We start from the raw sequence: 15437 nt of genomic DNA on the forward strand, positions 1-15437 counted from the left end.
CCGAACAACGCAATTTACCTATATTACTGTATTTATGATACAACTCTGCCTTGTGTCTTATTGTTCATGTCTGATGCAATAGAAACGGCTAATTCGAATATAAAATACAGTTATGATCAATTAATTCGTATATTCAATGACAGTTCAATAATTTTAAAACCAGGTTCAACATAAATAGGATGAAATTTATTTCAAAGACCTCGTGCTTCGAACGGCTTAGAATAAGCAAAGCATCCCTACTTCAGGCGACCTGTGGGGGGTGCAGTAGACGATTCACTCGATGCACTTAGCCACTCATCTTATTTGTTGGTACAGCATCCTGCCATGTTTGCGGAAGTATAATTGGATACTTTTGATCTGTCATTCTTCAGAAATTATTTTGTATCCTTTCTTGACTTTCTGTTATAACTACATGTCCTACATTTCCCAGTTTCAAGGATAGGACGAATGTAAGATGAATCTGCCAAAGGGACCGGATTCTCTTTGTTTCGACAAGGACGTGTTTATGAAGGTATTAAACCAATATGACCAGTAGAATGGCTAACTTTAGCTAGCTGCTGTACTGTAGCTAGTCAATGTTAGCTAGCTAGAATTCCCATATTTAAATTCTCTAACGTTAGCAGTGATCTAAACTAAATTTTTTATGACATCTTGTAAAGGACATAGATTACATACGCATAAATTCGTTTCCACAAATGTAGTAAACGTGTTTATCAAGCTGTTAATAGCCCGATTAGAAACTGTAAGCACATAGCAAACTTAGCTAACAAGTTTTTTTTTTCTTTGCAGGACAGAATTTGCATGATTATTCTATACTTAGCTAGCAGCATTGTTACCTGCACGTCTCTTTATTCCATCTATAAACATAATGTGTTTTCCTGTTCTCACATTCAGGATGATTTCGACGTGGACCAGTTTGTTGCAGATTGCAGAAAGCATGTCCAACTTGAGGAGATGCGCGAGGACCTTGAGATGTATTACAAGTTGCTTAAAACAGCAATGGTTGAGCTCATCAACAAAGACTATGCAGACTTTGTCAACCTGTCGACCAATCTGGTGAGGTCTTACGGCTGTCACGATCTAGTCCAAGCCACACTGTTCCCTACTTACAAGTGACATTAGCTACTGAAATTGTACAACCATGCATTTGCAGCCAAGATGGCAGTTATATTTTATGATAATCAAAATGAATAGATTTCCCTCAGAAATACAGCGGGAATCTGCTTAATGTGAATAATATAAATCAGTTTGTCTTGTCCCACATTGGTTTAAGATATTTAAAATACGTATATAGCTCCAGTGGTATGGCATGATATTGGGAATAATGGATCATAAAATTGATCTATATCTCCTTAGGTTGGAATGGACAAAGCCTTGAACCAGCTTTCCGTACCACTGGGTCAGTTGAGGGAAGAGGTGCTGGTATGTGCTCAGTTCAACAATTGTTTCCTCTTACATTTTAGAATGTTTGTAAACACATCTCATCAGTTTCTTTCACTTTAATTTCTTTTGGCTTGGTCACACTGTTTGCTTTGTTTAACAAAAGTTTTTTTCCACACATTTTCTTTTTTTCTGTTTGCATTTTCTCCATTGTCAATTTTCAGATTAGGGCTCCAACTAACAGCTACTATTCTGATAATCTATAAATCTGACTCATTCGATCATCATATTAATCAGAACACATTAAATTCAAATTATTTATTCAGAGAAAGACTTTTTTGGACAGTGAAGCGAAGGAAAGAAAATTTAGCCACATTAAGCTTCAATTCAAAATGAAATGTGAGGTCTAGGCACTCAGTTTCCCATAACGATTGGCTGATGCATTCCTTGTTCTTATCTGGGCAAGGGACAAGCCTTGAGCAAGCATGAAATCTCAGGTCATGATTTGGAGATAGGAATTGTAGTTTTTCGCCCAGCCACCCTGTGGAGAAAGCTCATTTCGGCTGCCTGTATCCGGGATCCCTTAGAGATAGGGTGAGAAGTTCGTTCACCCGGGAGGAGCTCAGAGTAGAGCCGCTGCTCCTCCACATCGAGAGGGGTCAGCTGAGGTGGCTTGGGCATCTGTTTCGGATGCCTCCGGAACCCCTTCCTGGGAAGGGGTTCCGGTCCCGTCCCACCGGGAGGAGACCCCGGGGAAGACCTAGGACACGCTGGAGGGACTATGTCTCCCGGCTGGCCTGGGAACGTCTCGGTGTCCCCCCGGAAGAGCTGGAGGAAGTGTCTAGGGAGAGGGAAGTCTGGGCATCCCTGCTTAGACTGCTGCCCCCGCGACCCGGCCCCGGATGAAGCGGAAGAAGATGAATGAATGAATGAATGAATGAATGAATGAATTGTAGTTTTTGGTGTTTTAACAATATATTCAGTTTTAATAACACCTTTCATAGAGTTTGAAAGTTAACAAATCCTTTGTTTTATTTGTTCATTTAGGTATTGAATATCAGATCTTAACATTATCTTAAGAGAGTATGCAGAAATAGAGAATCATAAATGAGACATACTTTCTCATAGCACTGAATGTGTTATTTTTCTTTTCCATTGCTTTTTCAGAGTTTGAGGACATCTGTAAGTGAGGTGATCCAAGCCATTGACAACCAGCTCTCCAAGCAAGATGACTTGCAAAAGAAAAAGGTTACATACATGTCTGTAGCTGAATGCCAGAGATGCTTTTAGTTTTGCAATTAATTTAGGACAACAGTTTATAGATCACATTTATGTTAGACAAGTTTTCTCAAACTGATTTCTCATGTCATTGTTGCCCTAAACAAGATGTGCGTTATGAGACTTATCCAAGTTGTTCGATCAGTGGAGAAGATTGAAAAAATCCTACATTCCCAGAACTCAAAAGATTCAACATCTCTTGAAATAAGCAGGTATGTTAAGGATTTGACATACAGTCACTCTAGCATACTGATGTTTTTCAGTTAATGATACAGCGAACTCTCAAAAAAGATGGCATTGTTCCCATAGATTTTGGCCATGCTTTTCATATTTCCAGAGAGTCCTGTGTCGGTGTGTGTTTGTTTCCTAATTAACTTCTTTTTTTATTTTTAAGTCCTCTCTTAGCTGGCCAAATTCTGGAGAGGATCGCTACAGAATTCAACCAGCTGCAGTTCCATGCTGTCCAAAGCAAAGGCATGCCCCTGCTTGACAAAGTCAGGCCTGTAAGTCCAGTCACATCATTCACCCTGGCTGCCAAATTGTGGGTTTTTGTCAGTACCCAAACCAGACTAGGTCAATGGTTGATCATTTATCGACGGCATGTCTGTGTACGGTTTATGTTTTAGCGAATCGCCGGCATCACGTCTATGCTGCAGCAGTCTCTGGAGGGCCTCCTTATACAGGGCCTCCAGACATCCAATGTGGACATTGTACGACACTGCCTACGCACCTATGCCACCATTGACAAGACCAGGGACGCGGAGGCTCTGGTGGGACAAGTCCTGGTCAAGCCCTATGTGGATGAGGTACAGTTGTGTGGCAGGGGAACAGTCAGGCCTACGAAGAGTGTATTTAGCCAGATTAAGCCTATTCCTGGAATAAAAAGCACATGTTTATTGCTTTTTAATCCGGGTTTATGCGTTATCTGGTTTCTGGGAAATCAGCTCTGAGGCAGCACATTCACTGGCAACCGAGTTTACAAACCTTTCCCTGAGTATTGGAGAAAGAACTGGTCCGATAAATGCCAATTAGTGGACAGAACAAATGTCACAACCGATCTGCCTGTATAAACATGGCCATAGTGACCAGCTCTCCAATATCTTTGTAAAATGTAAAACAAGATTTGAGTTGTTTGACTGTGTTCTGCTTCAGACATGGACGTTTATCCTTTACTGTAAAATAACGATACGTGTCATTATTGTGTTGTCGACGACAGGTCATTGTAGAGATGTTGGCCAAGTCCACCCCAAGTGGCCTTCAAAGGATGTACACCAAGCTCCTAGAGTTTGTGCCTCATCACTGCAGACTGCTCCGTGAGGTGACTGGAATGGCCCTGTCAAGGTACACGCCATAACTGAAACCTGGAAGTCTTCCTTTACTACAGGTGGAAGATGCTAAACAGTGGAATGCTCATTACAAATGCATAGCCTGCAAATGTGTTTTACGCCCGTGCCCTTCTTTACAGTGAAAAGGCAGATATTGTGCCTGGATACGACTTCTTGGTGAACTCGGTCTGGCCGGAAATCATCAAAGGTATCGAGGAGAGAATCTGCTTTCTCTTCAACCCTGGCAACCCTGACACGTTTTATGAGGTATGTGATGTAGGTACTAGAGGTGCCCCCACAGCTCCCTGATTGGTGTGACGGGGGGGAAATCCAGATCTAATAACCTTACTAGTTAAATCTCTGCGTCTTTTATGGTGTGAGTGGGCTCATCCTATGAACTCAGGTCACATGGTTTAACAAAAAGTGTTTGCCTTGGGAAGGATGAAATTGACGTCTACAGCCTTGTACTTGTGGGTGGTGGGGGCGGTGTTGTTAAACACTGAGGAAGTCACCTGATTGGGCCGTAGCATTCACAAGACTGCTTGCTTTACAACATCGTGTTGTCCTGTCTTAAGCACCGGTAGGTCTCATATTGTAAATGTATTTCAACCGTTGTTTTATTTATTATTGCCTGTTAAATATGTTATTGGATCACATTTTTCAGTAAGAAATGGGCTATAAATTCACTTCACCACTTAGCTTACCTCGAGCAAAGCGACAGTGTGTGTAGTAGGATGCTTCACTATCTGAATGCTAGAAGGGCCTGTTTCCTTTCAGGTACTGAAACTACAGTTGCCTGAACTGTATGCAGCTTCTGTAAGGAGCAGATTGTCAGACCTGAAGATCGCCTTGTTTTCATGCGCTACAGCATGTCACATCACCGTCTTTACGCATAGGCTGCTCCCATTATTTGAGACTTGCAGAATGAATTGCCTTCCGGGGAGAAAAGTGGGGAATGTGCCTTGAGCTTTGTTCAGAACTCCAGTGTGATAGATGAGAAATGGTGTGCAAATTGGCAGGTCATGAGACAAATGGGTATGAGAGGAAAAAAAAGGTTGCTCCTATTTTTAACCGCATGTATTTTATTAAACTAAATCAAAAGTGGTTTCACACCTGATTGAATAGTGCCGTGGTAAATACGGGTTCTCTGGCTACTCTGGGAACCATCTGGTCAAACTCCTCCGAGCATTCTTTGCCCTCATTTATTTTCTTGCTCGTGCTCTTACACTATCCTTGAGATGTCTTTTTCCTTGTCAGAAAGGGAGGCCTAATTCTCATTCTATCCCTTTCGGCTGTGTTGTGCAGAGGTACACTGTCAGCATGGACTTTGTGAGGAGGTTTGAGAGGCAGTGTGGCTCCCAGGCCAGCGTGAGGAGATTAAGAGCTCACCCTTCCTATCAGAGCTTCTACAACAAGTGGAACCTGCCAGTCTACTTCCAGCTCCGGTGAGCAGCTTCTCTGGCAATTTAATTCAAATTATTGTATGTAATATCTCAAGTGAGGTTTCTAGCATGTAGGACCTCGTTTTTGACTTATTTTTAGGCTTGAAGCATCATCCATTTACACTCACCTAAAGGATTATTAGGAACACCTGTTCAATTTCTCATTAATGCAATTATCTAATGAACCAATCACATGGCAGTTGCTTCAATGCATTTAGGGGTGTGGTCCCGGTCAAGACAATCTCCTGAACCATGCGTGGCATGGTTGTTGGTGCCAGACGGGCCGGTCTGAGTATTTCACAATCTTCTCAGTTACTGGGATTTTCACGCACAACCATTTCTAGGGTTTACAAAGATTGGTGTGAAAAGGGAAAAACATCCAGTATGCGGCAGTCCTGTGGGCAAAAATACCTTGTTGGTGCTAGAGGTCAGAGGAGAATGGGCCACCTGATTCAAGCTGATGGAAGAGCAACTTTGACTGAAAAAACAGTCGTTTCAACCGAGGTATGCAGCAAAGCATTTGTGAAGCCACAACACGCACAACCTTGAGGCAGATGCGCTACAACAGCAGAAGACCCCACCGGGTACCACTCATCTCCACTACAAATAGGAAAAAAAGGCTACAATTTGCACGAGCTCACCAAAATTGGACAGTTGAAGACTGGAAGAATGTTGCCTGGTCTGATGAGTCTCAATTTCTGTTGAGACATTCAGATGGTAGAGTCAGAATTTGGCGTAAACAGAATGAGAACATGGATCCATCATGCCTTGTTACCACTATGCAGGCTGGTGGTGGTGGTGTAATGGTGTGGGGGATGTTTTCTTGGCACACTTTAGGCACCTTAGTGCCAATTGGGCATCGTTTAAATGCCACGGCCTACTTGAGAATTGTTTCTGACCATGTCCATCCCTTTATGACCACCATGTACCCATCCTCTGATGGCTACTTCCAGCAGGATAATGCACCATGTCACAAAGCTGGAATCATTTCAAATTGGTTTCTTGAACATGACAATAAGTTCACTGTACTGAAATGGCCCCCACAATCACCCGATCTCAACCCAATAGAGCATCTTTGGGATGTGGTGGAACGGGAGCTTCGTGCCCTGGATGTGCATCCCACAAATCTCCATCAACTGCAAGATGCTATCCTATCAATATGGGCCAACATTTCTAAAGAATGCTTTCAGCACCTTGTTGAATCAATGCCACATAGAATTAAGGCAGTTCTGAAGGCGAAAGGGGGTCAAACACAGTATTAGTATGGTGTTCCTAATAATCCTTTAGGTGAGTGTAGTTGTTTTGGTCGAAGTTCCATTTCGGATATTTGATTGGCTGACTAGCTCCAAGTAAAATTCTGAAGGTGAAAGGTTTTTGGGCAGCTTTTAATAAAATGTGACTTTTTGTGCGTTTGAAGAAAACAGATTAGCTACTTTAGCTGTGGTATGTTCAGGGTTGTTCAGCTCTTGGTTGTCTGTGCAGGCTGTGTGGCTACACGTACTGAAATACCAATGAAACAGTGTAGCACTAGAAAGTGGTGTTAACACTAATAACCTTGAGAACCAGGCTCCGTGGAGTTTTGGAGGTTTGGTTACGCAACACGAACTGCGCAGATTTAGAAGTGAGTTCCAAAATAACTCAAAATAATCCTGAAAAAGATTTGAACTTCGCTCCCTTTACAATTGCTACCTACTGCTTATATCCAGTTTTCCATTTTACTTCATGGATGTCCTTGGGATATAATGTTATGTATACAGATGTATGTGACAACCATATGAATCATATATTTCAGATTTAAGAGTTGCTTTATTGCTGTGTCCAGCTTAATCCCAATTTATTTTTTGCCAAGGCCTCCTGATAAATACCCCTAAAGGAAATATTGATCGCTTTTTAGAATCACAGTGAAGGTTGTTGGACACTGTGTGTCAACCAGCCCACGCATGTTTCACAATAGAAAGTCAATCATGCCACACACACTTTACCTATTAAGTGTGCTTTTATTCCTGTCACAGCTATGTTATGTAACAAATGTCTTTTTTCAGTCAATTTAAAAAAACTTTCTCTGGCACATATAGCACAATTGTCATCCTCTGTTGCAATGCCATTTCCAAGAAAATGTAAAATGGGAAAATGATTGATCAGTTCCAACTGTTTGGCTAGTAAAACAGTGTCCAACAGCCATGTATTGACTTGTTCTTACCCATGTCTGTCACAGGTACAAGGAAATCGCTATGTGTTTAGAGAATGCTATTGCTGACGGCTTAGAAGCAGCGCCAGGTCTGTAGCTACACTCCGTAATGATGTAATAATGGATGTGTTATTCCTGGCTTGTACTGATTTTGTAGCTCCTCTCTTCACTGTCCCCACAGCGGGCAGTTCCTACCACCTGCTGGTGTCTCAGGTGTTGTGGAACAGCCTGCTCAAGTGCTGGGAGGAGAACATCTACCTGCCCCCTCTGGCTCACCGCTTCTGGAAGCTCACCCTGCAGCTTATCTCACGCTACTCCAAGTTCCTGACTGAGGTATGACCTCCAAGAAGGAAACTTATCATTTGTCTAACACTACCTAACGTATCTCCAACATAATCCAGTGAATCTCCAACACTCCAGCCTTCACTTCCTCCACCATGATAACCGAAACTTCTGCCAGCATAACTTAACTTTCCTCCACATGACGACATAGTCTATGTCCGACATAAGCCAGCCTTCTGTCCGACAGAAGCCAGCCTAACAACGTAAACTCCACCATGGTAAACCAAACTTTGTCCAGCATAACCTAACCTTCATATAACCCGGGAACTTAGCCCTCCTCTAACATAACATTTTAACATTCCTCCAAAATGGGAATACTATGAAGGCAAAAGATGATCCTAGAAAGTCATCATAATATGTGTTTTCTATGCCCTGACTTTCAGGTGTTGACTAAATCTCCCTCCGCTGAGGTCAGTAAAGACCCTGTGAGGCCCCTTCCCAGCTCCGCCTCTTCCACGTCAAGTCGCACCTCTCAGGATGATGCGGGCAGCGAGAGCGGGAGCCCAGCAACACTTTCGACAAAACAGCTGGTCTTTATAGCCTCCGATGTAGACAAACTGCAGGACCAGGTTAGTGATATGGGCCTTTTTTATTAATGTGTGTATTATTCGATTATTTGATGTGTCATATGTCTTCACCATTAAATGTTTGCCTTTCTTACAGATTCCAGAACTTTCTGAGACGATAAAGCGGAGACTGGAGGTTATTGGGTACAAAAATTTCACCATTGTTTCTGGTATGTCATCATCGTGCATGAAATATCAAATGCACAAATCTATAAGTTCTTCCAGTCAGTGATACGTTTTCCATCAGCTCTTATGGAAATGTTTCTGAAATTCAGTTCCTATTGACTTTTGAAACCCTCTAGAACTTTCCCTCTCTGCCTTGCATTCTTTACCCAGAGGCACTAGAGGACTCCAAAGGCTCCTTGTCTGGCTGCATTCCCACTCTGAACAGAAAGATGACTCAACATCTCACAGAGAGGTGCTGCCGCTTCCTGAAGAGTGCCTCCGAGACCCCCCGGTTGTACCGCAGAACCAACAAGGTGGGAAGGCCCCTCCATCCCCGCCCTCTCAGCAGTAGAATAGTGCTCCTTTCGGGCTTCCGCGTTCTGGAGATGATTAGAGAACATCTGTTGTACGGCTCCAGTATATCGAGTGCTCATGTCTGAATGCACCCCAACGGGCTTGAACCAGCGGCCCTATAGGAACATGTCAACGTCGGTCACAAACAAAGCAGTTTCCTTTGCTCCGCAGAAGCCACAGCCTTTGCAATGGAACAGCTACTTTGAGGTCTCTCAGTGAGGAGTTTTGAACTAAATTTGAGCCGGTCATTTTACAACAGTTCACACTCACCGACTTACAAAGAATGTTCTTTCCGATTATCCCGTCCCCTGTACAGGACGTGCCGTCCAGAGCCTCCGCCTACATGGACAATGCCTTGCGGCCGCTGCACCAACTCCTGAGCGACTCCAAAGACATGGTGAAGCCCACCATCGCCCAGGACTGGCTACGGGTCACCCTCAATGACTGCACCCACAGGTAGGTGTGGACACTGCTGTCTGTTGGACGTCTGATTTGGCCCGAGTCTCATGAATGGGGAGAGAAGATCATTTGAGGCTAATTCTGGTATGAAATGGACCTCTTAGTTCTTAGCCCTAGCATTGTGTTATAATGACATTTTAAAAGATCGAAAGCTGCCTCGTCTGCTGGTTCTACCTGAGAGCAGAGCTGCCTGTTCCAATGTTTGGTTCTAACAACGGCATCACACAAGGACACCGACTAACCATGTAATTCCATTGAACTCAAGGTCAGTCCACCTCACTGACTTCAGTGGCTTTTCGTTCCGCTCCGCTAAGCACAAGTTTGTCATTTTCCCTCTTGACTTTGGGCAGATATTTTGATACGATATCAGACGTCTTGAGTTCTGTGAAGAAGATGGAGGAGAGTTTAAAAAGACTGAAACAAGCCAGGAAATCGGCGACCGCCAACACCACAGGCCCGGCCGGAGGCCCCACGGATGACAGTAAGATCCGCCTGCAGCTGGCCCTGGATGTGGAGTACCTGGGAGAGCAGGTGGGGCCCCCTCGTTAGAGAGCACCAGTGTTAACTTTTGGTTGAAGGAACATAGCCTAGGGAAAAAACCGAATGGTTGCTGTCATGGTTAGCTTCTAATGGAATATGGATGTTTCTTTCCAATGGCAGATTCAGAAGATGGGTCTGCAGCCTGCTGACATTACAATGTTCTCCGCGCTGAATGACTTGGTCCAGGGAGCGCGGGACGTGGCTCAATTAGAGCAGGCTGTACCGTAACCCAGGACACCGGAGGAATGAACGTGTGTGCGTGCTCAGGTTGAGAGAAAAACGGTCTTAACCCAAAAACAAAGGGAGATGTTGAAATCAGGAGAATTTCAAAATGTTAGTTACAATAGCAGTCAATACTGCCCACTTGACTGACACAGTGCTGATGTAATGGGGTCAAAGGGGGTTTCCTGGAGGTTCACCTGCCTGAGAATTGCTGAAAGAAGACCAGGGCAGCAAATTGTTTTTACTTTTGGTTAAGGGAAATTGTATTGTACAGTAAGAACAGAGCTCTTGAAGGATGCAATATTGTACATTTTAAATTAAGATTAAGTGAATCAAAGCTGTAATAAAATTGGTTATAAAAGCTTTGGATACAACTTCAGTGTGTAGTATGTTGTGTAAAAGTTATTTAAGGTCAGTTGTTCCAAAAGCTGAACTAATGTAACTAAGTTCAGTGACATTTAGTTTATTTGTCTTCAATCAGTCTGGTTTTGGGAAGAGGATAGTCATAAATGATTAACATTGATACCCCAAACTTTAATTCTCAGGAAAAATATGGTACATTTTAGTCGGAAGGGTTTATCAAAAGATCTGTATTTCCACGGTAATGAGTAACAATTTTATTTATCACAGATCTTGACAAAAAAATCTAATAAACTCTTCATAAAATAACTACTAACTCACCTTTGAATAATCCTGTGGAAGCCTTTCTACATTTGTCATAGTATTTACAGTACACTGATTTAATTTTACAATGTACTTCACATTCTTCATTCACTGTAATACAGTGTTACTTTACAAACCTGACACACACAAGTTCCTAACTCCAGGAATAAATTATCATACCAGTAAAGGAAAATGCAATAATGTTTTGATCTTTCGGTACAAAAAAAGTACTGATCCAGGTTGTTTTCATGCCTGTTCTACTGATCCAGGTAGTTTTCATGCCTGTTCTACTGATCCAGGTTGTTTTCATGCCTGTTCTACCGATCCAGGTTGTTTTCATGCCCGTTCTACCGATCCAGGTTGTTTTCATGCCCGTTCTACTGATCCAGGTTGTTTTCAAGGCCGTTCTTGTGCTGTTGGTCAGTGATTTGTATTGCTGTAAAAAGCCCTAAAGGGATGGGTCTTTTATTTTTCCCAACATGAGAATTGCATTGGAGTTTCCCTCTACAATAGCAAAGAAGAAGGGCCTGTTGACTGTAAGTTTAAGAGGAATGCCACCATCTTGGGTCTTGTCTTGGATCTCAGCGCCATCTTCAGACATCTCAAATGCTGCCTTGTTGAACACCTGAACAAAAGTCATACAATTCAATACAGTTGTTAAACACTCCATTCTAATGATCTATTATTTCTCTTTGGTCTTTTTGTGTTCACTACACTGCACAGGTAGAGTTCATGAAGTCAATCTGCTCCCTATCATATGTTTATGTAAATGCATTTTACCTTATCTACATTGAACGGCTTCTTGCTACTGAGTCTCTCAAACTCCGCTTCTGAACCCAGTAGACGTTTCTCAATCTCAGCTGCCATGTCAGAGAGCAATGACCTCAGGTCAGTCAAGGCTGACATGGAGAATTTTGGCAGAGACAGTTCCAGAAACCTACATGGAAAACACCAGAACAGATTGAACAGTGGTTATTTCTCTCCATATTAACATCCTGGTAGCTTACAATGAATTGATCGCTTTTATGTCTTTAAATATTTGTGGAAAGTGTGGGATTAATACCAAAAAAAAAAACGATTGCATAACAAAATGATACACACCGACATATGCACTCGTACTGTAATATATACATATACTGTATATAAGCAATTTATGTTGCAACACTACTATATTCAGCTAGTTTTCCTTGTTTAATGCTGTCTGAAATGCAGCACATTTAAGTGACTCAAAGTTGACTTGTAGGCATAGTGACCCATCTGAACAATCTTTAGTCACTTACCCCTCCTTCAGGTGGCTGTGCCAGCCAGAGATTACGTCTGACCGTAGCTTAGCCTCCAAGTCATTCAGGCTGCTTCCCTCATCGGGCAGCACCAGGAGCATGTACGCCCGTTTGCTCAGAGCCAGTTTCACCACTTTGCACTTTCTGCTCTTATCATTCAGGTACTTGTAGTTGCCTGTGTGGGTCATGAGTGGAACTGAGACTGTTGTCGTCTCGTCGACCTTGAATTCCTGCATGGTCGTTTTCTCCGGCTGGAATGCTGTCCTCCAGTTGCCTGAAAAGGGGAAAACAGCTATGTAGGGCAGTCAGCAATGAAAGCACATGGCTTACACACTCAGAAGGGTTATTTGGCTTCACCCTTGGGGGGAGTCTTTTGAATAACCCTATTTTGGTTCTGGGTAGGACTCCTGAGGGTCATGTAGAACTCTCCATTGAATTGAAGGTTCTGCGTGAAACCCAAACATGTGGAACCTATCTTTCTGAGAGTGAATGAAGGGCATTTAGTTGTATTGATACTGTCTGATGCTGTGATATGTTGATGCTATTCTGCACATGTTCATTTGGCCTGAACATCAAGTGCTTACCTTTAAAATGGACAGAGCTGACAAATAAGAGATCGGTGATGGGGCTGAGGTCCTTGAACAGGTTTGTGATTTTCCCCGCTGAAGTCATCTGGACGAAAGGGTTTACCTGGATCTCGGCCTTCTCTGGATCTGAAAAATTTACTGCTCTGATGTATGAGGTATCAGAAAAATCCTTGGTGCCTTGGACAAAGTCCTTGGAGAGGTCGGCTCCCTGACGAACAAAGGCCCACACCCTAGTGTCAATCTCATCCGTGGGCCCATCCACCAGGGAGTTAATGTCCTGTAGAGTGCGGAGGACATTGTGCCCGTCCACTAAGGAGACACAGTCTTCTCTGTCAGTGTCCCTGTTCAGGCCAAGCAGTTGCTGATAAGGGATGGCTGTTTTCTTGGAGGCCCCAAGATACAACGTGACCAGGGTGCCATAGGAGTTCATGGGAGAGAGCAATGTGTTGGAGTCCTTATGCTTGTGGCTCAGAGTCTGGTACATGCGGAGCCCCAGCGAGTTGAGCAGCTCGGCCAGAACGGCAGTACGCTGAGTGACGTTCTGTTTCAGTCCGTCAGTGTCTGAGGGGGCCCGAGTGTCTGGGGCAATGCTGTCATTGTCAATGGGGGTCAACGGGACTGTCTCCAGGGTTCTGTTCACTTCGCTTATGATGGTCTCACAGCTGACATTCTCAGAAGCAAAGAGGTGGAATGGGTGGACGTAGACACGGTTCGCCAGTCCCACCGAGAGCCAGGAGGCGAGGAGCAAAGACAAAAATATGTAGCGCATTTTCCAAATTCTTTGGTTTGAAATCTCCTTTGAAATGTTTCTATGAAGAGAAAGAACTCTGTTGGTTAATTCTGTCCTGCATTTCAAACCATGTCCATGGTATTTCGCTAAGTCTGTCTGTCAAGATACATTTATTTCCTTTTGCACAGAAAAACACTTTCCTTCAACCAGAGTGTCAGTGTGTTAAACGTTAGGCCATGAAGGACTGACCATGATTTTGGGGTTAATTCCACATCTAAATTATTATTTAACTCCCTCTTATTATCAAATTAACTTTAAATATATTCAAATTTCAGTCAAGCCTTTAAGTTCAGAGATGAACATTTTAGTCAATTCTCAATCACATTGTTAGAGACATTCCTAATAAATACAAAAGTCTGTATGTAATTGGTCAATGTACATTTTTAGAAATGCATGGCCTGGATGCAGCGTGCAAATGTCGACAGCGTGCTGTTTGATCGTTTTTATTCTCCTTACATTTTCTTCAACTAGTTACAAGTACGCAACTTTTGTTTCTAAAAAAATATATATTGCTTCTAGATACAAGTCAAACATGGAAAAAAAATATTTTTAAACCAACATTTTCTTTTTAAGACAATTCATATTCTCTCTCTCATTTCATAATTTCCAACTGCCTGTCACGTTATTACTTCAAATATGGTATCTCTGTACATTGAAAGTGAATTGAGAAAGCATTGCCTTACCCTCGGAAGGCTTCCCCGAGTCCTAGTGAGAACAGTAGTGGACTTGCTGTCTGCTTTTAAACAAAAAAATCAAGAATTGAACTGAAGCAATCAATCTGTTACTCATTAACCAGTCCAGTGAGTCACTGAGGATTCTGGGATGACCTGTTCCAGCGAGGGTTTTGTACTTAATAAATAAATGGATAAGAGGTGACCACTCATTTGTTCTTATGCCCAATGTATTTACTCAAATGATTGTGCAAGCTGAAGTTTGGGGGATTACTTTCACAATACAGTGTTTTTGTGTTCATATGTGAAAGTGACGTGTGCGTGTCTGTGTGTTTTTGATAAATGTTTACTGCCCTACTGCAGCAAACATTACTATCGGCACCCTTTAACATCTATTATTCTAAATGTCACAAAATATAATAATAATGTTTTTCGTCATAGCTCTGAAAAAGGTTTGTTCATGTCAACCACCACGTAATGCATTAATCGTTATTCAGAATGAATGTATAACAATTACATATGAAGAACGAGGCCCTAATATCCATCAAAATGTTACATTAGCTTGCAGTGTACAATGGCAAAATGAAGTATGTACTGAAGCAGCTGTATCCTGGCAGTTCTGTGGTTATAGGGGATATGCCTGAAGCACAGCCACAGTGAAGTTACCACACCCTCTCAAGTACAGTTGCTTCAGTCTGAACTGCCATTTCTCTTGCTTTATGAAACTTTCTTATTAGGGTAACTTCCTTGTTCTGGTTTCAATAATAAACACATTAATAACACATTGTATTACTCGCAATTACAAAGGTTCATGTGTTTTTGACCACATTTTTGTGCCTTTGTAGAGCAAGTACACTGTAAATAAAAACATGTACATTTTCTGAAACAATACTGCCACCAAATGAATTGCTGTGGTAACTTCACTTGTGGAGAATTATTCCATGTAGGCCTGTATTTCTCCCTGTAATGTGATTATGGTAATATACAGTGGATTGCATTACTCATTTTTAGGCTATTTGTTTTTCTTCCGCAAAATATTTTGTGATGCGTAATTAGTTTTTGTACCACATCCTGTATACAGTGGATGGATATTAAAAGTCTACACAACCTTACAGAAAATGCAGCTTTTGTTTACGTAAAGGCTGAAATTAAGAATAGAAATGTCAGACTTTTTTTTAAAGATCA

The 15437-nt window shown here is 42.3% G+C and overlaps 2 protein-coding genes across 2 annotated transcripts; one reads left to right on the forward strand and one right to left on the reverse strand.

Annotated features, from left to right (window-relative positions):
• The first annotated feature begins 298 nt into the window (after positions 1–298).
• cog2 (component of oligomeric golgi complex 2) lies at positions 299–10635 on the forward strand. Its single transcript, XM_010888714.4, has 18 exons — positions 299–511; positions 895–1056; positions 1357–1422; positions 2548–2628; positions 2767–2870; positions 3053–3161; positions 3285–3464; positions 3875–3999; positions 4124–4250; positions 5289–5428; positions 7641–7702; positions 7795–7946; positions 8339–8524; positions 8619–8691; positions 8858–9000; positions 9357–9496; positions 9850–10030; positions 10160–10635. The coding sequence occupies exons 1-18, from the start codon at positions 455–457 to the stop codon at positions 10265–10267; spliced, it is 2196 nt and encodes a 731-aa protein (XP_010887016.2). The 5' UTR covers positions 299–454; the 3' UTR covers positions 10268–10635.
• Positions 10636–10774: 139 nt separating this feature from the next.
• agt (angiotensinogen) lies at positions 10775–14329 on the reverse strand. Its single transcript, XM_013133835.4, has 5 exons — positions 14265–14329; positions 12789–13600; positions 12205–12478; positions 11705–11861; positions 10775–11549 (listed from the first exon to the last, which is right to left on the reverse strand). Exons 2-5 carry the CDS (start codon positions 13558–13560, stop codon positions 11373–11375), a joined length of 1380 nt encoding a protein of 459 aa, XP_012989289.1. The 5' UTR covers positions 13561–13600; positions 14265–14329; the 3' UTR covers positions 10775–11372.
• Between the last annotated feature and the right edge of the window lie 1108 nt (positions 14330–15437).

The sequence above is a fragment of the Esox lucius genome, chromosome 5 (genome assembly GCF_011004845.1).
Source record: "Esox lucius isolate fEsoLuc1 chromosome 5, fEsoLuc1.pri, whole genome shotgun sequence".
NCBI lineage: Eukaryota > Metazoa > Chordata > Actinopteri > Esociformes > Esocidae > Esox > Esox lucius.

Excerpts from the sequence above, each read along its gene's own strand:
- agt (XM_013133835.4), bottom strand. The coding sequence starts at position 13,560 with ATGCGCTACATATTTTTGTCTTTGCTCCTCGCCTCCTGGCTCTCGGTG. Across the intron at positions 11,862-12,204 it reads CACAGCCACCTGAAGGAGGG|GTTTCTGGAACTGTCTCTGC; the intron begins GTAAGTGACTAA and ends TTTTCCATGTAG. Across the intron at positions 11,550-11,704 it reads AGCCGTTCAATGTAGATAAG|GTGTTCAACAAGGCAGCATT; the intron begins GTAAAATGCATT and ends ACTTTTGTTCAG.
- cog2 (XM_010888714.4), top strand. The coding sequence starts at position 455 with ATGAATCTGCCAAAGGGACCGGATTCTCTTTGTTTCGACAAGGACGTG. Across the intron at positions 2,629-2,766 it reads ATGACTTGCAAAAGAAAAAG|ATGTGCGTTATGAGACTTAT; the intron begins GTTACATACATG and ends GCCCTAAACAAG. Across the intron at positions 4,000-4,123 it reads ACTGGAATGGCCCTGTCAAG|TGAAAAGGCAGATATTGTGC; the intron begins GTACACGCCATA and ends CCTTCTTTACAG.